Genomic DNA, 24907 nt, shown 5'->3' on the forward strand with positions numbered 1-24907 from the left:
TCTTAGCAAGTGCTCATACTTAGAAATTAAATTTATGCACTATTGCGCTTCAGGGAGGGACAAACTCAGAACAATATAATGTCCTAGTGTTTTGCCAAATGGAAAAATGCAACAAGAAGAAGCAAAAGAGTCCAAATCTAAACTCAAATTGTGACTGTTGAATTTCTATTTTGTTGAAAAATAGTCTACTCCTCTACTGAAAGTATACAGGATATATGTCTAAGGCTGTCAACTATCGAGTGGCTAAGAGCCAGTTTTAATTAATGAATAGTGTTATATACTCTAAGACATTTTAAAGAAATATTAAGAAATACAGTTTGACTTTAAAAGGATGATAATGAAAATTGTAGTTAAGTAGTGCATTTAAAAAATGATAAAATAACTTAGAGAATGCTATCAAGTGTGTGGTCAGATATTAATAACGTTACTGATAATATCTAGTCGGTAATTTTAGAAGTCCTTAGTACTCCTCAACTCTTCTTACGGTACTTATGATTACTATTTGTGGAAGTAATGCATCTTGCTACTGATCTTTCTCTTATTGAAACTGATAGGAGTCAGGGATAATCAGCATCCATCTGAATGAAACCATGAAAAATTGTATGCCTCTGCAAATTTTACTTAAATCGTAATATAATTCTGCAGTGACTCACTACAGAATTGATACAGCAGGACATTTTGCTGATATTTTAGTACACATCTAGAAAGGCTTTTTTTCTGTTGGCTGTTATCCTGCATCTTAAATTTCTTATCTGTCTTTCCACTTACCTCTTTGAATGTTTTATCTAACCTGTTGTTCATTATAGAAAATAATTCTCACTTATGGAAAATTTAAAAATAGCAGATTTTTTCCCAAATGCAATACATATTTTTTTTTTATGTTAGTTCATTCACTTTTTAAATAGTTTTTAGGTCTCATTTTACTTTCTTCTTTTTCTGACCTTTTCCTTCACTTTTGCCTTCAGCTTCTTCCCTATACCTGTCAGCAATCGCACTTTTCTTGCAAGATGTCTGCCCTTTATACTTACATTTATACAAGATCTATTTAGATGACTTGTCCACATGTGAAGCTTAATATCTGCTAACATACTTAAATCAGTTACTTTTTAAAAGAGTGTAGTTCAACTTTTACTTTCTGATAAAAGCTCATGATATCTTTCTTTAGGCTACCTTCATGGGAAGCATGTAATATTTCTATTTTGGGGTTTTTGAAGTTATGTATAGATTATCCTTCTCTCAAAACTTCTCATTTGTTCATCTTGTTAAAATTAATTTATAGATTACAACTTTCACTTTTTTGGTATCATTCAACAGTCTGTATTTTCTTATTGATATTTTTCCCCCCCTCTTCTACCCTCCCAACCAAAACCCACAACCCCAAAACACCATAATGGAGATGCCATTAAAAGCTAATGTCCTCTGAAAGAACATGCTCCCTTCCATTCTGGAGAGTTCTGCTCAGCAATTGATGACAGAAATGTTTTCAGATTGTCCAAAATGCTAAGCATATTTCCTAGAAAGCACTCCTGATATCTGCCCTCTTCCTTCCAACTTCTCATCCTTTTTTCCCCCTTTTTTTATTAGTGAGAAAATTCTCAGGAGAACCTCATGAATTACTCCCTTTCACATTGTCTTCTCTCATGGGATACTATGGACCCAAATACAAACTTCTCTTTATACATGGTTAAATCATTCTTAGTATGACACAGTTATGACTTTAAGGCAATGGTCATAAATATCAATGCCCTATCTGCCAAGAATTTTTTTTGGTGTGTTTGTATTTATGACAGATTCCCAGGTGAGCCAGAGATGTCAGGGAAATATGCCTCAATCTTTTTTTCTGCTCCCCAAAGACAATTACTCTTAAAAGTAAAAAATCTCAAAAAAATTTATTAGGATATAAACTAGAGGACTTAAATTTAAAGAAAGTAAGGATTAATAGGCAAAACAGAATAGAAATTCAAAATTCATGTAAACAGATTTCCTGTTTCTCCAGTGTCCTAAAAGAGGGAATGCCTGCTTCCAGGGTTGGCTTCAGTCAACTCAGTGACTTTCTGAATTGCTGCAGCAAGCTCTGCATGGTCTCGCTCCATTCATCAGGAGGGTTTCATCCTCCCTGAAGCTTTGCCATTGCACCTCTGATCTTACGGAGTGTTTGCTGTGACTCTCTCGCCCCTGTTTGAGGGAAAGTGTAGGGATCTTATGATGTGAAGGGAACACAAGAACCTCTTTCCCTTCGGCCTTTCATTCAGAGATAATGCTCCTAACCTCTTTCTTTTTGGAAGACAACAACTTATAGTCCAACAACAAACAAATCAAACTGGTGGGTTATAATACCATAGTCAAAAAGCTGCCAGTCTTGTTCAATACAAAAACTGGTTCCTGAACAGCTTATTTTGAACTTTCCTTAGTAAATAATAGTTAAATTGCAATGCAGCAATTGTAGTGTTGTATCTTCTATGTGGTCCGGCAGTATTCTGTGTGTGTTACAACCAGGTTATATGAAGTTCAATTTAACAGCCTAGTTGCAGGTTTTCCTCATACGTTATGCTTATGACACCTCTTAAACCCATCTGTTACATCTCTCTCATACCTTTTCTACTGAATTTTTTAATGAAATGGTTGGATTTGATTAACAGTGACTCATCAAAGTCAGCACATTTCTGTTTTTATCTGTGTTGAACTGCCCTTTATCTGTTACAGTCTTTCTTTTAAGTAGGATGTATTATTACCTTTTCTATTTAATGGGTCAAATACCAATTTTTTTCTCTATTCCATCTTAAAATTAAAGTGAAAATAGTTATTGTCAAAGATGCCAATCAACTTTATCAAATCTCTAATGCTTTTTTCTGTACTTATAGATATGCCAAAAGTCTTGACCACCAGTGCAATCATCTCATTCAGTTCTCTTCCATCCTTTAGTTTTCTCTTCCCTTTTTTGGAATCTGATTTTGAGTCCTAATTAATTCTTTAGCAGTGGGATAAATCACTGTCCTGGTTTTGTCTGGGGTAGAGTTAATTTTCTTCCTAGTAGCTGATACAGTGCTGTGTTTTGGATTTAGTGTGAAAATAATGTTGATAACACTCTGATGTTTTAGTTGTTGCTAAGTAGCGCTTATCTTAAGCCAAGGACTTTTCAGTTTCCCATGCTCTGCCAGCAAGCAGGTGTGCAAGAAGCTGGGAGGGAGCATAGCCAGGGCAGCTGACCTGAACTAGCCAAAGGGGTATTCCATACCATGGAACGTCATGCCCAGTATATAAACAGGGGGGAGTTGGCCGGGAGGTACGGCCCCCTGCTATCCTACTAGACTTAATGCTTTCCACAGCTTTGATAAGAATTGTGTGAAAGAGTTTTATAGGACGCAAAAAGAATACTAAGGTTTTCAGGGTATTATTTTAGAAAAGAAGTCTCAAAAGAGCAACCTGGACCAGGCTACAGCTAGCAGGAAAGGTCAGTCCTTCTTAAAAGCATGAGAAAGATGCTTTGTTAATAATGGCCTCCTGTGGCTCACAGCCCTGACTTTCAAATCATCGCTGTAGTACATTAAATAGGAGGGCCACATCACCAGTAACAAAAGTGCTTTGATATGCAAGAGTCTGTTTCACCGAACAGAGAGGCACAATTGCTTAAACACCAAAAAAAGAAACCTTTTCTGCCCCTCCCTCCCAAGCATCCCAGGAGGAAGAATTAAGATAGGTAGGACATAATTGCCTATTGGGAATTTGGCTCAACTGGCATTTATATTTTAAATAATAATAATAATAATAATAAAAAAAAATCCTCCCGAAGCGTACCAAGGTATTGATTCAGTACTGTCTCATAAAGAAGATTGCCACCCACCTGTAAAATTACCAGTACCACTACTTGCAAAAGTGACATGAAGCAAATTACTTATCCAGATCAAGCCTGCTTAATTTGTGAGCTCTGAGAGGATTACAACAGAAGATGGTATGTTTGCCATGATTTTCAAATGACGACATTTAAGATTTCTCTGAATCAGACTGCTCAGTGATCTATCTACCGATACTCCCAGTACCATGTATCCATTCATATCTAAATTTTATTGATGATCTACTTTAGCACAGACCGATTTCTCTTTCATCACCCAAAGTTCCGTGCCATATGTAAATGCTATCACCTTCCTGTGTATTCTTCCTTTCCTTGTCATTTTTATACCATTTTATATAGCTCTCTTGATAATCTAGCTCTTTTCAAAAGCTTGCATTCAGAACTTTTTCTATTTGGATATAAGTAACCTTTGTATCTGTGGCCAAAGTGTTTTCATTATTCTGTTAAAGAGGGGAGACGAAATAAACTAGAAGTTTTCCTAAATTTAGTATGAATTACGGCAATGCCTTTATCTGTCAGTACTTTTAATGATTCCTGTAATTTTGCTTGATTTTCATGTAGGTTTCTATTTCTAGTTCACATCTATATAGCTAAAATGGTGAATTTTACCTGTAGCATGTTTTATAGTGTTTTAATAATTTTTATTTGTTTACATTTACCATGATTAATACTGTGACAAATTTACATGTCATGATCATGAAAACCTTGGAACATTGGAAACTTTGTGAACAATTGCTCAGTAAACCAATGGTGCTCTTTCTGCGTCCATCATCTGGTCACGCTTCAACTGTGAGCTGAAGAAAATGTCTTGAGGATGGTCATCTCTACAGTCTCCTGACTATTCTCAGCTGGGCTCCTTTTGCCTTTTATTATATTTGTTGCTCTGTCTTCTCCTGAGTCTCATTTTGGCAATGCTTTACAGGTAATAAGATTGATACAACCATACATTTTTACACAGTCTTTGGAACATCTGTACAGTAACGACATATTTTCATGGTTACTCGCCTGAGTTGGACTTGTTATATCTGGAGGTGAAAGCTTCCATTTTCTGTTTTCTACATTCCAAAACATTCTGCCAAGCCCTGATGGAGAAACAAATTTTCAGTCTTTCTTGGTCTTCACAGGATTACTTTTTCCTTTGAAGCTCACTCTGGACTCCATCTAGTCTGATAAAGAATGTAGATGTATTCTTCAAAGTGGGTGGGAATTACAGAAAGGAAGATGCATTTTTGCATTGGGGAACAGATGCATTAATGATGTCCATCTAATTCTCCTTTCATGTATGCCTGGCTATTGTAGCACTTAGAACTCCAACCAGAAGTAGGGAAGTTGAAATAGTGTTCCTAAATAATACCTAGTTTGGTTTGGTATAAAAATTTATCCTACCCTCGAGTAAGGAAAATTCAGGCAAATTTACAGAGGATCACTGAATCTGCATCCTTTATTATACTTTTGTGGGTAAAATGAGATAGAAGTGACTGGATTTTTGACAGTTATCCAAAAATACTTGCCAAATATGTTTTTGTTTTGCTGATGATTAACATTTTTCTTCTAGAACTTTCTAAGGAAAATATCTTAATGTTTTCCAATGTTAAGTCTTTTTATATAGATATTTAATTGAACACTTGGGGGGGGGGGGGGGGGGGAAGAAAAATTTTTAAACCTAAAATAAAATTGAGAGTATCTTAATAAAAGAAAACATTCTTGTCCACTCTCATCTGAAGTAGGTTATCTTGTCTGGTTTCAAATCAGATTTGGGTATCCATTTATTCTTAAGAATTTTAATAACAGCAATAATTATGCATTTCATTCCAAATTGTCCTGTTGCTTAACTGGGATGAGACTATATCTTCCTTTGTAGAGTATGTGCTCCTTCCAAGCAAAAGTCTGTCTTTGCAGACCTGTTTATGTTAATGAGAAATAAAATGGAATTTCCACACTCTGGCACAGTAAAACATCAATGCCATACCACTTTTGTCTACAAGATGTTTTAAATTTTGTGCAGCAATTTGGCAAATGTTAGTAATTCTATGAAGTTCCTGCTATTGTCACTTATAATTAATGGAAGATGACTGAAATCCTGTTTTACCTTCATGTTTTTGACATGTTATACATTAGTTTTAACATCAGACAAGAAATTCATTCGTGAAAAAGGCTTTGAAGTTTAAGCTGTGAGTGTTAAAAAATTAACATTTTAAATTCTAGTAAAAGGAAGGCAGGGAAAAAAGCTGCCTTTTCTCCCACCCTTCTGTATGAAAGATCTTATTTCTGACGTGAATTCTATGATTGGTTAGCAACTGTTGACGATGGGGTTATAATTAGAGTAAAATATAAATGAAAGCAAGGGTTAGCTAGAGGGGTCAGCAATAGAAAAAGAACTTCTGTGCATTTCGGTCTTCCAAAGTAAGACTGTACTGTATGTAAGAAAAATTTGTATGATAGTATTTCAGTAATCCAGTTACATATGGTGACAGTAGCATAGAAGCTTTCCAATGAATGGTGCTGTCCCATTGTTTAATATGAAAGCATAGGACAAAGGTGAAAAAAGAAGGTATAGTATGTATAGCTTCATGGTTCATAAAGGACTTGTACTTCTAATGAATCTTTGGGTCCATTACAGAAAGCTGTAGTTAAAAAAGCAAAAATTAAATACAGGAGACAAATATAAACAATAATGGTGTACTGAGAAGTAAAATTATTTTGGTAGATCTCATAGAATCTTGAAGTCTGTAAAAGAGTTAGCTATTGTTGCAACAAAAGAGGATTACTTATTGTGATTGGCACAGCATTAGTAAAATTGAAGCAGTGGATGTCTCACAGAAGAGAGAACCTGTTAATTCAAAGAGAGCACAAGAATATGCTCATGACTCAGTGTGATACTCTGATTTGCATATAAATCTTTTATATAAGTGTTTTGGTTTTGTTAACTGGAGTTTATGGTCTTATTTTCAACTGTGCAATTGAAAGTACTTGTGTTTGATTTTTTTTTTTTTTTAACTGTTATAGCGCATAGGAAACATATACCTCAATTAGGCACTTTGCTTCAAAATAATACACAGTTTACTAAGAATTTTGCAAGTAGCAGGATATGGTAAACTTTATATGTATAACAAATGATGTGAGTGTTTAATAGGAACAAAGTTGCTAAATATCAGCAAGATTTCTTTACTTTGTTAATAACAGCCAGAAATATTAATGACTACTATTCACAATCCCTTTAGGAAATGGGGAATTTCCATCGTCATTTCTGTGACTTGAAGATAGACTAGATCTAACAGAAAGATATGTACCAGAAAGAAGAAACACAAATATCTTACTGGTCATAATGCGTAGAAAAGATGAGATTTTGTTAGTTCAGGATTATGCTATTGTATTTGTGTAGGAACAACCATCAAATTATATGATACCTGTGGGCTTATTAACTTTCTTCATAACATCTTGGCTTCATATTAGTAAAAAACCAGAAGTCATACTTGGTACAGCTCTAGAAAATATGTTTGTCAGTGCTACCACATGCTGAAACTTTTTTTTTACAGACAACTTTCTGAACACTGTAATTTGTCTTGTTTTGTACCAGGATCTTCTTGCAATAGCTTACAGTTTACATGATCAGAAACCATGACCAGAGGATGCAAAAGCTATCACTAAAAAGTATCATCACAATTCATTTATGTAGAGAAGGGAAAAGAAAAAAAAAAAAAGGATTTTTCCTACAGAACCAGTTTCAGTGGTTACAGTGAAAGTCTTGAGGTAGCTGCCAATGACACTGAAGTGTCTTTTCTTTCATTGACATCAAGGAATTGATCATGCCTAGTAAAGCTTTCTTGTGATAAAAGATTAGACTGATGAACATGTAATGTATTAGTGGTTTGAGGAAAGGCAATGTGCGTGTGATGCTTGCAGATAACTAAGATTGGTATTAAATGTAAATTTGTCTCAGCTTTCAATGTTTTATTAGTGTAATTCAGGCTTTGCTTGTTGTACTCCAGCTCATACTAAGTGCTTAGTTCAGATTGACTGGGATTTGCTGTTTGCTTAAAAGGCTCTAAGAAAAATATTTTTATGAGTATTGAGTGTGTCAATCTGGGCTAGACCCTTGTTAAGTGAAGCTGCTGTGCTAGCATTCAAGCTGTCAATATTTTGATTTTATAAGCAAAGAGCAAAAGATGTCAGTGGACAGATGTCACTCACTTTGTTGTATGTATCCAGGTGTATACTTTAAAAAAATCTTTTGTATAGGAATTCCATTCAAAATCTTTCTAAGCATGTATGTGCCTGTTTCTTATATAGCATACTTGATAACGAACTGACACAAATGGCACTGTATTAATAATCCAAGTAATGCATGTGACTGGCCTATTTTCTCTCTACTGTTGTCTGGAGATCATACATTAATGCTGCATATAAAATGAGAGATCATCTTAAAGAAAACTATTCAAGTTACAGTATGTTTTTTTTTTCCCTTGTACCCTAAGAATAATCTAAAGTGAATCATTCTGATTTTCAAAGTCAGGTTTGAAGGTACTAGGTTTATTTTTTCTTTTTTTCCCCTGTATCTCTTCTTCAGCTACCACATAGAAGATTCCTTTCCAATCTCTATCTTTTTTTGTTTTAGGTACTTTTGTCTGCAACATATTTGAAAGCTGTATGTGTTTTACAAGGTATTTTATTGCCCATTGGTTTATCACATGTACAAAGGGTAGTTTGTAATTGTCGTGGTTTAACCCCAGTCAGCAACTAAGCACCACGCAGCCATTTCCCCCTCCCCCCTCCCAGTGGGGTGAGGAGGAGGAAAGGAAAAAAAAAAAAAAAGTAAAATTTGTGGGTTGAGATAAGAACAGTTTAATAACTAAAGTAAAATATAATACTAACAATAGTAATAATGAAATATAATAATAATAATAGTAATGAAAAGGAATATAACAAAAAAAGGAAGGGGGGGGGAACCAGTGATGCACAATGCAATTGCTCACCACCCGCTGACCAATGCCCAGTTAGTTCCCGAGCCGTGATCCACGCCTCCCAGCCAACTCCCCCCTGTTTATATACTGGGCATGACGTTCCATGGTAGGGAATACCCCTTTGGCTAGTTCAGGTCAGCTGCCCCGGCTGTGCTCCCTCCCAGCTTCTTGCACACCTGCTTGCTGGCAGAGCATGGGAAACTGAAAAGTCCTTGGCTTAAGATAAGTGCTACTTAGCAACAACTAAAACATCAGCGTGTCATCAACATCATTCTCACGCTAAATCCAAAACACAGCACTGTACCAGCTACTAAGAAGAGAACTAACTCTATCCCAGCCGAAACCAGGACAGTAGTAAAACCGAATTTATCCCACAGAGGTTTTGCAGAATGCGTAAAACTTGAAGACACTCTACCTGCCTGTCTTTCTCACTCCTGGGTAGTTCAGAAATACATGGGATGGACTGGATGAAAATTGGATGAAAATTTTAGTAATAAGAAAGTTTAAAGGGTTATGTTTTTATTGTTTGTAGATTCTCTTGCATTTGTAAAGAAACATCTTGAGAAATTTGTTTCTGTGAAATAAAATAAGTGAGTTTATTACTTTAAGATGAGCGCAGTTCAGGAACCAAAGAGATGAATTATCATCAGAGTAAGAAAAGGGGTTTGCACTCATGAAACTAAAACTGAAACCCATCATTTTATGCAATAGGAAGATCAAAAACTCCAATAAACTTTATAAATTTAAAACAAAAGTGCTTGTAAGCTAAATGATTGAAAATAAATCATGTAATTATGAAGAGTTGATCATTTTAGAATCGGGAAAATTTAGGAAGTATTCAATGATTTCTCTGCAATCTTCCTACAAATGAAAAGTGTTTAAAGAAAGAAAGTGGAAATGGGGATGCTCTTGCTTATTCCACAGATTTGACCCTAAATTGAGTCACCTTGAAGTGTAAATTGTGTCAGTACTTCTGCTTCTTTGGGGCCTCCTAGCACTTAGATATCCCTTTGGAATGTGATCTTATACAAGTAAACTGCACGGCGCAAAGCTAGTTTCTTTTTGAAGATGTAGCTTGGAGTGTAACAATAAACAAATCTACAATTAACGCCGATTTAAAAAAAAAAACCTGTTTGGGGGAATTGTAATAAACTGGTAATTGGGTAATTATTATAAATTCATGTCACTGGTTATGATGTTAAATTGAAAAATGTATGAGAAACGAATGTCAGATAGCTTTATCCGATTAAATCTGATTATATAACAATTTGTTTTGTTAAAAAGGAGTAGAATTTAAATGGTATATGAGTCATTCTGAATATCTCTGTGTGTAACATGAACCAATAAAAAAGACAGCTGTATCAGAGCATGCTGAAATTTCCATTTAAAATAAGCTGTATCTACTCAGTTGGAGATTTTGAATGTCTAAATAAATTAGCAGTCATTATTGCAGATTCATAGCAAGATAGCATAAAGTTACAGAGGTTTTTTGGGAAGTAAAAGATTAGTGATGTTTTATGGCTAGCCTCAAGAGCTCTAGTACTTTGGCAAAGCTGTCACTTATGTCTAGTTCATATCTGCCATACACAAGATCCAAATTCTCTTTACACGACTACGTATAAAATGAAGCTGTTATTCTCACGGGTGATCTAGGAGTGAGGGGTTTTATGGCACTTTTCTACGTGGTCCTTCTTCAGGCTCTTAGGAAGCTTGTAACATTATTAGGTTTCAAAATAGCAAAACCAATTTTTAATCAACTGACATAGTTTGAAAAGCACAAAGCTGCTGCAAGTTTTCCATAGAATAATGGATGTTACATTTGTTAGATGTTACTATTTCCTCATGAAGTGAAACTGCAGTCCTTACTGCAGTGTCCAAGAGAATAAAGGAAAAATCATACATCTCTACTTATTTAAGTAGGTACAGTATTATTCTATTCATTTCTAGTCAGAGAAATAATATTTTTTTTCAGATTTGCTGAATACAGACAAATCCTGTTCAACTAATGGTCGGGGCTCATACATTACAAAGTCTTATTTTAGGAAGAGATAATAGAGGGTGATCTCTGCATTGACCATTTGTAAGACAAGCTTAGGAAGATACGCACGAAGACTTCCTCAAAATCTGAGATTTAGTTAGATGTTCTGAATTACTGAATGATCACCTTTTTCCCCATTGGCAATAGAGTGATGCTAGGAAGGCTACCTTGCTGTGCTGAAAAACAGCCTTTGTAAAAATCACTCCTTTTTTTTGTTTCCAGTCTCCCCAGTGTCAAGAAACAGAGCGACCAATGAAATACAGTGTCTAATTGTAGCTAGGAAGTTTGTTTCCATGGTCAGCAGAGAGAAATAGGCGGTAACTCAAAGCAATGAGCAAAAAGAGATCCACTGAACTGTCCTATGAAAGGATTTTGCTACCTTTAGCTTTCTCAACTGACTGTAAAAGAAGCTTAGGAAGATTAATTTCCCTTGACTAAAGTTAGCCTGCATTAATAACCATGAACTGTTGTCTGGTGTTACATTCTTCAGAATAGAGTTTCTTCTAAGATCCTGTTGCTTTCTACTGGATATACTATACTACTACTTACTGTATCACACTGTGTTCTTTTGTTTCTTTATGCTTTGACTTGATTTACAATTTTCTGTCAGGCTGGTTCTTCAACCAATCTTCTTGTTCTTATTGCAGCTGTAAAATATGAGATTGAGAGAAGGTATGCAAAATTTGTGCTTAGGAAATTTAGGTTTTGTTTTCCCTCTTGAGCTAGAAGGAAAACTTGCCAAATGCAATTATTCTCAGATTTCTTCATGGAATTTAATTTCTTTCTGACATGCAATAGCAAACCTCAGAGTTGCATTGCTCTGCCAACATGAACAGAGAAACTGATTACTTGGAAAGCAGGAGTTGTAACATTGATATTAGCATGAAAAGCCTGAGCTGAATTTATCTGGCAAACCAAGCATACATAAATGATTATTTTAAAAAATGTTTCCAGTTAACCCTCAAAAGTTTATCTACTCTCTGTGTCCTTGTAATAAAGCAAGTTACAGATACTGAAAAATAAATATGTAAAATATGAACAAAAATGCAACATTAGCACTACTGGTACTTCCATGAGTCAACTGAAATCAAATGCTGAAAGCATGGAGGGATATATACAATAAAAAGGGGATTGTGTATACTGGCTGTGTTTTACAAGCAAACAACTGTTGTTTCGAAAATATCTAGATGGCTGCAATTATTGGTGCAGCTTTCCCTTAGCAGACCAATGCAAAATTTTAATTCTTAGGTGCAAATTATTTTTCTGATCAGTTCAGAGACAGATGATTTTTTTTTTTTTCATGAGAAAATCAAGATTTCTCTTTAAAAAGGAGGCAGGGAAAGTCCCCACCCAAATTGTGTTGTCATTATAACTGAGCTAGTATAACAGCGTTACAGTGTTTACATTATTAACCATCAGTAAAAAAGATACCAACCAATATAATTTTCTTCTTTGTTGTAGGTTTGTCAAAGACTGCAAATAGTAATACAGGTTTCATATGTAATCAAAAAGCTATTAATTCAAAATATTTGGTGCTTGATAATTCCATTCATTAAAGACCCAGTAAGCTCATATTTTCTGTCTGAGGATAATGTAACTAAGAATTCACATCTCCAGTTCTCATGTGCTCGTTCTTGTATTCTTTTCTTTATTGTCCTTGTTATTTTTTCTTTTTCTTTTTTCTTTCCTTCCCCAAAGTGTGGAGTTTTGGAGTTAATGTTCATATTTTGAAGTTCTTTAGAAGTTGAAAATTTTAAGGCCATAAGAAGTTTGTATCAGTTGTTTCTTCTGACCTACATAAAACAGGCCCCCTAAAATCAGTACTGTGAAAGTGTGTAAGTGTAAACTTTGGTGCATAAAAATCACCTTTTTACTATGTACCAATGTTGAGGTACTGGTGCTTGCTGGTGTTCCAGGAAACACACATAGAATTCTTCAGCTGCCAGAAACTGAACTTACAGAGGGGAAATTTCAGAACAAGATTCTTAACCAGTTCATAGATCTCTTAAATACAGTATGTTCAGCTTTATAAAATGTTTGGATCTCTGTGTAAAAAGCTGAGGCTGAAACACTGGTCAGAAAGTTATCATCTAGGCCTGAAGAATTACAGGAGTAAAGAAAAAAATAGTAAACCGCCCTCAAACAACAAAAACAAACAAACAAAAAACTCCACATAAAAAACAGAAAGAAAACATTTCCTGTTTTTTTGAGTTCAAGATGAACCGTTTGGATCACTCAGTATGTGGAAAACTCAGGTACCAAGCCCTATTTTGAATTATGTACATTAATGATTTAACTGTGTTATTTGGGACTCTAAGCACTAGATCAAAAGTTATTTTGTGAGGGAGTTAGACCTTGTTTTCTAGAACAATTGTGTTTTCTGATTTAAAAAAAAAATATTAAAAAAATCTTCTTTCAATTTTGAGTATAATGGCTTCAGACCACCTAAATCTAGACTGCCTTCCCAATTCAATTTTCTGAACTTCTTAAATTCTTTGAACTGAATTCTCGGTTATATGTTACAAGTGAGATTTGGGCAGGGAACAGTGTGGATGCACTGAGCAAAAAGGAAAATAAAGACATGATGTTTTTCATTTTGAGGGAGATGTTTTTTGGGGGGAAGGTTGTGATCTCTAGATGAGAGAATACTCAAGATCTGGAGTACAGAAGGTTTTTATACAAAGCAAAAAAAAAAAGTTATTTAAGAAAACAATATATTGACAATAAATTAACTATGGTGTAAAAAACCCCCCCAACCAAAACAAAAATATCCTAGTCTCTATGATGATGAACAAATTCAAGCAGTCTGTTTCATTATACATTCTCCTGTGGGGAGAAAGCTGGCAACAGTCTTTCTAGAGCTGTTAATGAAGAAGTGCAGACAAATGATTATACGACTCTCTCATATGCAAAACATTAGCATATGAAAGCAAGCTATAAAACTGAAAGAAATAATTATTGATTTAAAAATAAAAATCACCTTTAGGTTTCTGTTGTATTAACACTAAGACAACTAAGCAAAGATTCAGTCAGATGAATGTTTTCTTTCCATATTCCTTTACTCGTTACTTGTGACACATTTCATGATTCTTAAATGTCAAGTCCTTCAACAGAACAGAGTTGCAGTGGAATCATTGTTAAAATAATTGTTCAATTCTATCTTTTTTATGCATGACAAAAATAATTAGTTTCTCAATTTAATTCTGGAAGTACCATGCCATTTCTATTTGAACAGTAGGCTATTTAACAAAAACTGAGCTTTTAGCAATGGTTTTAGGGTCATCAAATAGTTTTTCAAAAGGTAAAAACCCCCTTTTCTATATGTATTGCTGTTGATGTTTGAAGGCTCAGGTTCAATGATCCCTCTGTGCGTCTGCATAGATGCAGGGTTTTTCAGTAACTTGGCTTGTGAGTTATTCTATAAAACACTAAAGATATGTCAAAGTTCAGCGTCAAAGAACTCTGTTTATACTTCACCATCCCTTTCCAAACACTGCTTACAACATTATGTTCTCTTTGTATTGAATTGTTTGCTTTAATTAATAAAACAGACATTGAACTCAGTATAACAATAAGCTAGGGACATTTGTTTTGTTGTTGTAAAAAAACCAAACCAAACAACAAAACAAAAAAACCACCACCAATAACAACAAAAGCCGTCCATAAATTTCAGACTCTCTGAGTGATGAAATGATGATGTCATGTGGGAATCCTATTGAAATACTGATGTCTCAGTAAAATAATCACAGGGATGTTTTATTGATGGTTTCTATGAAAAAGAAGGGAGAAGTCTTAACACAGACATCCGTTTACTTAGAAAATAGTTATGGTACCTAAAGACATCGTCACAGTACAGTGAATCAGTCATAGGCTTGGAACAGGTAAATGTGCTTCAAAGCAATATCTAATAACTTAGCATAAGCAAAGTTAAATTAAACTAGTCTCCAGACTGCATGGTAGCAGCTAAATGTTAATACACTCCATCCTATGTCTTATTTTTTTCACAAATACCTTTGGTAGAGATTAGGCAAAAAATTTTAGACAGCAATAACATTAGCCATTTGCTAGATAAAATGTAAGTACCTCTAGGGTGGCTCTTTTGAACAGCTGTTCTTCATTCTTCTACTAATAACTTGAAGAGCAACACTTTGAAAACATGTGTTTAGCTAGTAAGGGGAAAAAAGTTAATTGAACTTACTGCTTCATACACTTTAGAAAGAGATAAAGATAAAAAATATCCAACTAGGAAGATTGTTGGAGTTATTCAGGTGGGGTTTTTTGAAGGGAAATCCAGTTGTACTAGTTCACATAATCAAAGTTAAAAAGTAAGCATTAAAGGGAATTCTTTTTTGATTTTCCTGGTGGTAACATATAATGGCATATTGAAGACTTGGTAGAAATATTGCCTGTGTAACTTCAGTGCTAATACAGAAAGCTATAGTTATCTTAAGAAAGGCAAGTTATTGACAGTCTTACCAGGTGGGTTAATTTTTAGGTGGGTTATTTTCTTCTCTTAATGGGCAACTAGCAGAATCATCTGAAGCACAGAGCTGTGCAATGTGAAATTTAGTTGCCCAAACACCTTTGGGCAAAGAAATACAGTGAGATATATGTTTTCCGAATAATATTTTGAATATATTTAAGGAAAGAAAACTGAAAAATTAAAGGGAAGTTCATCTAGATTTCAGTTTTCACGTTTAAATTTCAATCTACAAGAAGACTGAAGATGTTCTAGTGAGAGGCGGCTTGAGTGAAATATGGGCATAAAATCACTGAGATTGTGTTCTCTGGGAAAGAACTAAAACTGGAAAGTGGGGACTGAAAAAAATAAATCCCAATAAATTGGGAAAGTGGTAGGTGCGATCATGGAAGAATGTAAGAATAGTCATAATGGACCAGAGGTTAATCTAGCCCAGTATTTTGTCACCGATAAAGTTCAAAGGATAGAATTTAAGAATAAAGCGGCACATCGTAATATTTTTTTTATCAAAGTTATTTTACTGTGCAGCTTACAGACTCCCTGAGTGAGGTATTATAGCTGAGTTTTCTGTTTTCAAAAGTTTTTGATAGACTGTTCTGTGACTTTGAAGAATTTACAGAGAAGGTTACAAAGTTTGTGAAGAAACAAATAAGGAAGAACTATTGGGGATATAAAGGTCAGGGCAACCTTGGCTGCAGTGACCACAAGATCGTAGAGTCGAGGAGCCTAAGAGGAGGCAGCAAGGCAAAAAGCAGGAGCACAACCCTGGACTTCAGGAGAGCAGACTTCAGCCTGTTAAAGGACTTGCTTGGAAGAATCCCATAGGAGAGATCATGCTGAAAAGAAGAGGGGTCTAAGAGAGCTGGTTAATTTTCAAGTATCACCTCCTCTATGCTCAAGAATGGTCCATCACAATGAACAAGAAATCAAAGGCAGCCAGAGCCCTCTATTAATGAACAAGGAGCTCCTGACAGAACTCAAATAAAAAGGAAGAAAGGTGGAAGCAAGGACAGGCGACCTAGGAAGAACATGGAGACACTATTTGAATGTGCAGGATTAGGAAAGAAAAAGCCCCCCTGGAACTGAATCTGGTGAGGGACATGAAGGGCTTCTACAGGCCTTCAGGACTATATCAGCAACAAAAGGAAGACTAGAGAAAATATAGGCCTGCTGCTGAGTGGGGCACAGGACCTGGTGACAAAAGAAGTAGAAGAGGCTGATGTACTGAAAGCCTCCTTTGCCATTGTCTTGACCAGTAACGTTTGCCTTCAGGAATCCCAGATCTCTGAAATCAGTTTACAAAAGTGGTGCTTCTGTAATGAATCACTGAATCTAATGAGACATGTAGATATTGTAGCTTGGTGATTATCCCTATTCTAATGAATCGGACACCTGTTAGATACTTTGAATTCTATGTATAAGCCTCTGTGTGTGTGAATATTTGTGTTGCATATAATTATAATGTGTATATGTGTATATTTTATAGTACTGTATTCTGTGGTTAATCACAAGGAGAGGATATTTTAAGTTTTTTAAAGATTTTAAAGGCTATTTAAGTTAAGGAGTATAAAATGGCTATAAGCTGACCATGAATAAGTTTAGGACAAAAATAAAAATAAAAATGAAACTGTATTGTATACATAAGAATATTGAGAAGCTTTGAAACAGCTTTTTAATACACAAGAAAGGTAGCTGAGTTTATGACAGACTATATTAACATTAGGCATACTATTACAGAGCATGGATTCCCTTCAGGAACAGGGGCTGACCTACATACTGTAGAAGATCTGGCATACTTTTTCCTAGTACGAAACTGACTGTGGTTTGCATGTTTTTCATCATAATTTATACACTTTATTTTTTGAATTAAATATTTTACAGCAGAAACTACTAGGCTGAAAGACATTTTTCATAGTTTTACATTTCTATTTTGTATTCTTTGCTCAAATAATTTAATTGTTGTTTTATGTAAATACACTGCATACATAACAATAAAAAGATTGCTAGGTGAGACTGAAAAGAAACTAAGTGTCAAGGAGTGTCCTTGAAAAAGTAAATCATGGAATATAATGTAGAAAAAAAACTTCTAGCAGGAGTTGTGCAAGCACTTTAGAATCTATGAGACATAGACTGGAAGAAGCTAGATTAGACTAGGACTGTTATTTTAGGGTGGTCCTTGCAGACATGAAAAATAACAAGGAAAAATAAAACACTGGCTATTAAATGTTCCATACCTTTTTACAATAATTGGCATAATTTACACCTGGTTGTAAATTTTAAATGACATTATATTAATTAAAATTGAACTGAGAATTGAACTGGGAATTGAAATGAGGGTCAAATTTTGCACTCTAATCCAGTGGAACCTATATGCCAATTAAAGATATATAAAAGGGTGAAGTTAAAAATTGTGACTTAAATGGAAGAAAAATGAGGATTTTTTTTTTCTGTGTATCTGCTCATTTCAAAGGATGACCACACTTCCACAGGATGTTATTTACCTTGTTAAATTGTGCAGAGATTTAGTTTTTCTATCTGATCAGATCCAATCCTAAAGAGCTGTTCTTCTGCAAATAACTATTATAGCTAAATAAACAAACATACTAGTTCTGCAGAGTTTAAGTAGTTGTTAAAATAAAAGTTGTATTTTCTTTTACAGACACAATATATGTGGCAAGATCAAACAACTCCACCATGCACAAATATAATATTCAGATTTCAGATTACTGTCAGCTATTCTGGTTTAATATTTGTGATGTTTGATATTTGCGTCACAGCTTTGTTGCCAAGATGAGCATAATTACTGTAGAGATGCAGGCGTAATTATGATAACCTTGTTTTTAATCTTTCCCGGTAGGATTTTGGAGATGATGGGTCCTTGTACATTACTAAGGTTACCACAACTCATATGGGAAATTACACCTGCTATGCTGATGGCTATGATAAGCTCTATCAAACTCATATTCTCCAAGTGAATGGTAAGGAAAAATGTTCTAATTACCAAGTCATAAAAGACTTAGATTTGGTTTTTGTTAAGCAGATCTGTTGTTGCTGGTTTACTTTTTTTTATATTGTGTTACAGCTTACCAGAAAAAGAGATACAATTTTTTTCCTTATTGTTCTCCTATAAATAACCTTGCAAAACAATAAAACACAATAATTTTCATTTATTACTTCCATATGAATAGTTATTAAAAACAGTAAAGATAGTCCAGCAGACTTGCTCTGCACTGTGAACTATTCACCTGTGAGGATTATTAGTATGCTATCTGCAGAATAATAAGTATTTTTATATATACATATGGATATATACAGATAAAGTAGGTTTTAGTATTAATTTAGTAATTCTGGAGAACACACTGGGAAAAATAAGTGCATAGGTCTCGTGTTAAGAATGTTACATTTAAGATTAAAAAAATGCACTACGCTAAAAGTTTTGTAATAGATGTAGGCTTCTAAATTCACATTTATTATTTTGAAATCTAACCATGATTTTAGTAGATTAACACGAGGCATCTGGATTTGAAATCTTGATCTTTACATTTTCCTACATCAGTTCAAGTTCTAAGGACCACTTCCCTAAATTCTGTACTTGGACAAAACTTAACTGCAGTTGTTACTGGTGCCCTGAAGACAGGCCTTTCCCTTCTTTTGAACAGTAGTACCCTCTCCTAGCTCGTTCTCCTGTATGTAATTTTTTTTCTAAATTATTTTAAGCAGTTGTTCTCCTCCACTGATGAAGGGTCCAACTGTACTTTATCCCCAGTGAGGTTTAGTGTCTTTTTTTTGAGTGACCTTGTACTTTCCTGTTATTTCAATGTTCATCTTTGACTCTTAAGTCTACCTTTCTGCAGTAAACTACCAGTATTTGTCATTCCATGTTGATACTTAATCCTATCCAGAATCATGTTTGAACTCAATCTTCTCCTGCAAATTTACTTTGCATTAACAGGCTCTAACTTTCTCCTGAAGGATACTCTAGACCTAGTTGCTTGGCCACTGCTGTTGCCATTATTCTTTGTTTTGTTACTTGTTAGTCAGTTGTATAAACCCTTATTATAATTGAATTTTCTTGACATATCCTATCCAAAAATGCTGAAATATTTTCTGTTATTCATACCTTTCATTGATATTCACACCAAATGCAGCTTCCAACATTATTTTGTCTTTTAATATGATTCATTCTTCTTTTAATAGCCTTTTTTTTCCACTTTCTGTTGTTAATATCCTTCACACTTTAAATGACTTTGACATTTAGTGCTTGTTTGCAGTTTTCTTAACATGTTGTCTCTGCCATTGTGTTTCTCCAGGAAACTGGCTTAGAATATCTAATTAGAATATCTAATTTTTTTTTTTTTTCCAATTTCTTCCCATCCCGACCCCTAACACTTTGTAAATGGAGTGTCCTCCCTGCACTAACACATGGCATCAACATCTTTTCCTCCTTCAAATTTTTCCTCAGGGATTGTTTTCTGTCATTTAAAAAGTCAGGTAGCAAATACTGGCTAAACTAGTGAGAAAACTGAAGTGCAGTTTACTCGTATTTTAATTCCTGCAGACATAGCAGAATTATTGGTGAGCTGCGCACATTAGAAGGTCCTTGACCAACTTTCTCCTCCTCTGTTTTATGTGTTCCAGTTTACTCTAATTTATTAACAAAATTATATTCTTGTCAGCACCCTGCCTATCCCAATGTGTTAATAATCCTGAAGAGGTGCGTTGCAACAGTTAAAATAGTAGGATTCTTCATGTCTGGCTCAGTTCAGCACACAATGAGGCAAAACTCTACTTAAGTTGAAGAGGTTTTCTGCAAGACTAGAAAGTCAAGAAACATAGTTTGGGAAAGGTGAATGAGGACAACTGTAGATTTTTCTGGTGACGAAGTGACTTTCAGGAAATGGTATTTTTCATCTGGAAACCACTGTAAACCTTTATGGTGCCAAAGGCAATCACTGCTGTTGCTCCTCTGTATCTTTCATATAAATTTAAAGTTATCCAAACAAATTGACTAGTCCATGTTTGCTCTGCTCAGATAACTGCTGTTCCACAAGTCAGGATTGGAGTGGTACCTTCTAATACGATTTTGGATGTTGATTTTTTGGGGAGCAAGGAAAAGGAGAAAGGAGTCCCTTTGAGCTATAGGATCATTTGCTGTGCATACTGTAGATAAATGGAATTAAAACCATTGAGTTTAAAGGTCAAATGAACAGCTCTTCCACAGTTTAGATCTGTACTTCTAAGCAGTAATCTTCCTAAGCACAGGCATGATGGTCAGTACTTGTAGCTGTGATAATGACTAATTAATATAATGATACTTGTATTAACAGGAGAGTCAGACAAAAGGTTAATGAGATAATGACGCTTCGTTGATCACAAACGTCTAATGTGAAGGTTCAATGAAAACAATGTAATTAGATTTTAAGTTCTTTCTTGATTTCCATTTGTGTAAATCTATATTTCTAGAATAAATATTCATATATTTTACATCAACTAGTTTGCAAATATATATATATAATTTTTATTTCTTTTTCTTTTAAGATTAAAATCTTTAGGAATTTTTTTTTAAGTTTTGAATTGACTGGTACAGTAGTAAAGAATAATGAGCTTCCTTTGGAGTCTTAACAACACAGATAACGAGCACTGTAACAGACATGTTTTATGGTGAGAAAATTGAGTCTAATCTTATACAAATAATATAGTGAAGTAGATATTATAAACAGTATTATAATAAGTTGGTATTTAACACTTTTTCCTATAAACTATAAAAAAAAACCCCAAAATATAAAGTTGTAATGGGGCAGGAGTAACTGTTTCATTAAATAATGATAATTATTAACACTTACATAATACTTAAAACTTTCAAAATGTATAATTTTGTGACTGTATGATTCTGAGACTATATAAATCTGAGCCTATCAGTTTGATTTTTATTTTTTTTTCTCCATATAGCTGTGTTATTGAAATTCATTCCATCTGGTATTTTTCCTGTACTGTTGTTGACATCACATGTCATAAACCCTATGAATTAGAAAGTCTGTTCTCAGATAATGATAGGTGTATGCAATGGTCTTAGTGACAAAAGTGACTGGTCTTAGTGATTGAAGACAAAGAGGAGCTAAGTAATTCAATCTCCTATAAAATATCTATAATATCTACTCCATAATTTTTTTGTTAAAATCTGCCTTTACTTAATTTGTATTTCAGAAGGATTTGTATCATTTCCCTTATGCTTGTTTATTAGCTTCTGTTTTTTTCCACAGCAGCCATTCAAAAGTTTATAGAGGAATGCTGGTAGAGGTCTTCTAAACAAAGTAGTAAACAGTGGTCAGAGCAAAAAATCTGTAACAAACTCAGATATTCTTGTAATATGGGTTGTTGTATTTGGTGGGAGGCCACCTGTCTCCAAAATGCCCTTTGATGGTATTAATATATTCAGTTAACCACTTTATATGTTAATATTCAGCTATTTAAGGCAACAGAAGAGTATACATCAGTTAAGTGAAAAAACAGAATTTGAATAATAAACCAAGATTTTTTCCTTATGTTTATGTCGTTGCTTATGTTAGTTGAAGTGTTAAAGGAGCATTATTAAAAATTATTATTCTTTCTTGTTATTACTGTTCTTAGGATTACATGAATGTTGTATCTACATCTGACACAAAAAACCTTGAAAATTGCTACTGAAAAAGCTGAAATACCTAGAAAGTTTGTGTTTTCTCATTAACTCAATGTTTATCAAGTTACAGATCTATGCTGTCCATAACCAGAGATGTTAATATTATTGATCACGTTGGCAGTTATAGACAGATACCTAGAAGAGTTTAAATATTATTTTTTTTATAACTCAGTTATAAACTGAGTTTATAACTCTATTTTACAAGCATATACATGTCATAGCCTAGATTTTTTTCAAAGTGTAAATTTGAGGAATTTCACTTTTGGAAAGCTGTTTCTAGACAAACAAACAAAATGTCATTAGCCATATTATAAACAAAAAGGTAGACTGCCTTCAAATTCAAACCTGCTTTAAAAGTGGTATGAGTTTATGGTGTATGTTACAAATCAACTTAATATACATGTAGCACCAATGTGACGTTTTTCTTTCTGTTTATGTATTAACAACGGTATCCTACTCCCTAAGCTTTCACATTGATTTACAATGCAAGTTCTCTGCAGAGAGGTGAGAAGAATTTTCCCCACCTTAGTTTCAAGGCAAAAGGCCAAAATTTTGGTATCTTAAGGTGAAGAAGGGAGAGTCCAGACCCTCAGCCAGATATAAATCAGTGATTTATAGTGTCTGAAGAATTGTTTACCACCTTTGTTTTTCCAGACAAAATATCTCAGTTTAATCAAAAAGAAGAGTTACCGTATACAGCAATACAAGAACTTAGTTCACTATATATATTACATGTTTCTTTCTTAAAAACATACATTCTCCCTGGATTCCAGACAGCTTGAACAGCCTATTTTCTCTCTTTTTTTTTTTTTTTCTTTTTTCCCTCCCATTAGACCTGACTGAAATAATCTTCAGGTTTTTTTATAGCAGTTGTAAGATGTATTGAATAGTTACGTATTCACCGTATTTGGAACCAACAGTCTCACATGGCTTTTTGAACTGAATGATAAGGGATGTAGGATTCATTCAATTATGTATTATATGATTCTGCTAAATACAATCATGCAATGTCTTCTCTCCCGTCCCTTTTTTAACCTATGTAATGACCTCTGCCTTATAAAGTAGGCTTCTTTAGGTTAAGATATTAGAACATACCTCTTTGAAAGTCAGTGTGAACAATCACATTATTTGTGTACTTAAAACTTGCTTTCTGGTAATATTTGTGGTCAGTTACACAAAAAAGTAATTGAAATGAACCCAAAGAGTTTACATCAAACTTGTCATATCAAATTAACTTTTTAGACTGAGCCCACACTGCACTAATATTTTAATTGCCTGCATGCCTCAGTTTCACAGTTCTTGGCAGCATATTACAGGTAGGCTCCAGGGTAATATAAAATAAAAAGTTATAATGCAAAACAAGGGTTGAGAAACTTTTCTAGTTGTATAGATAACCTATCAGACAGATTTGCTGAGGAAAGTGGGAAATGGCAGCAAATGGAGGAAAGATAGGGCAAGAAATAAACTCTAGTGTCATCCAAGTACCTCTCTGTCTGGGAAAACACTGCTAAAAGGGAACAGGATCTACTACAGAAATATGGGATAGTAGAAGAAAACTCAGACCTGCTTTCACTTGAGCAGGTCCTCACCTTCACGTCTCCTAACCCTTGAGTAGTTAATTTAGCAACAATAGCATCTTGTGATGCAGGGTTTGACTTTGTTTGTTTGTTTGTTTAGGAAGTATTTGATTTCATTTACAACATTTTCTAAAACTTTGCTAAGAATAAATTTGCCCGAAAAATATCATCTGCCTTTTGCCCAACCTAAACTAATACATTCTTTTTTCTATTCAATGAAAATTCTCCAAAATTGGACTGTTAAAAAATTTCTCTTCACACACATTCAGTAGAAGTCTGTCAAGGTGTAATAGTTAAATACCCATAAGTTCTTATATGCAATGAGAATATTTCACTGGCACAAAAAAGACAAGAAATACCCTATCGTGGGTAGTCAGAATGCGATGAGTTGCAATGCCTTGCTATTGGTCCTAAAATTTCTTTTGTGTTGCTGAGACGTTTGAGAGTGTTAAATGATGGCAATCCCGTCTCTAAGGAGATGGGGCTACTTGCTCATCTCGAGGCAAGATGGAGAAATAAACTATTTGGCTTTGATGCAGTGGGAAATCTGCAACATGGGGTAGGCCACCTAAAGGACCTTCTGTCAAGACATGCTGAACAGGGCAGACCTGAAAATTGGGCCCTAGGAAGTGAGGCAGAGTAAGACTGGGCACTGAGGTGCCGAAAGAGGCTCAGGCCAGCGTGCAGTCGAGTGGGGCTCAGTCTGAGGAACATAGTGGGGAAGGCAAGGTCTCAGTATGGAACACACAGATTCTATGGGAGAGGAGACAGAACAGAGAAAAAGTGGAGGGTGAACAGGAATGGGAATGTCAGGCCTGAGACGAAAAGTAGAGATTTGCGTCCATAAAAGCAAAGTCCCTTCCAGAAACTCAATAGAAGCCTTAAATCCCTGATTTTTATATACTCTTGCTCTCAGCTGGTAGTCTAAGCGAATAGCAGCCATAAGTTTCACATTTTTAATCTTTTTCCATGTTCTTTTATTATATTTTTGCAGTTTGCATATTGGGGTTATGTGTAATTTTCTGTGTATATTATTTGAAAAGACCCTCATCTCTAACTGGGTTTAAAATATCCCTGAAACCTACTGATTTTTGCATCCTGTCTGAGATACAGTACATTTGTGTATTTCTTGCAATGTAGAAATCTGAGGCATTTCTATGCTCTAATAGGACAACATGCTGGGACATTTCTTGTAAACAGTTGGATAGCATTTGAAAATATTTAATCTCGTGCCAAAGTAGACACAGTTAATTTTTGATCTTGTTATCTTCTTTCATTATCAACTGATACTTCATCCTCTACCCAGCTGTGTTTTGTGACACCAG

General features: G+C 34.6%; 1 protein-coding gene across 2 annotated transcripts in view; it reads left to right on the forward strand.

The window, feature by feature from the left end:
* The window catches only part of FSTL5 (follistatin like 5), a 438275-nt gene that overhangs the window by 344968 nt on the left and 68400 nt on the right, over positions 1–24907 (forward strand). For both annotated transcript variants that reach the window (XM_050895669.1, XM_050895670.1), the window contains one exon: positions 18187–18307. In XM_050895669.1, the coding sequence (XP_050751626.1) occupies positions 18187–18307 (121 nt within the window). The remainder of the gene's footprint in view (positions 1–18186; positions 18308–24907) is intronic.

Source organism: Gymnogyps californianus, chromosome 4, assembly GCF_018139145.2.
Source record: "Gymnogyps californianus isolate 813 chromosome 4, ASM1813914v2, whole genome shotgun sequence".
In the NCBI taxonomy this organism is placed as follows: domain Eukaryota; kingdom Metazoa; phylum Chordata; class Aves; order Accipitriformes; family Cathartidae; genus Gymnogyps; species Gymnogyps californianus.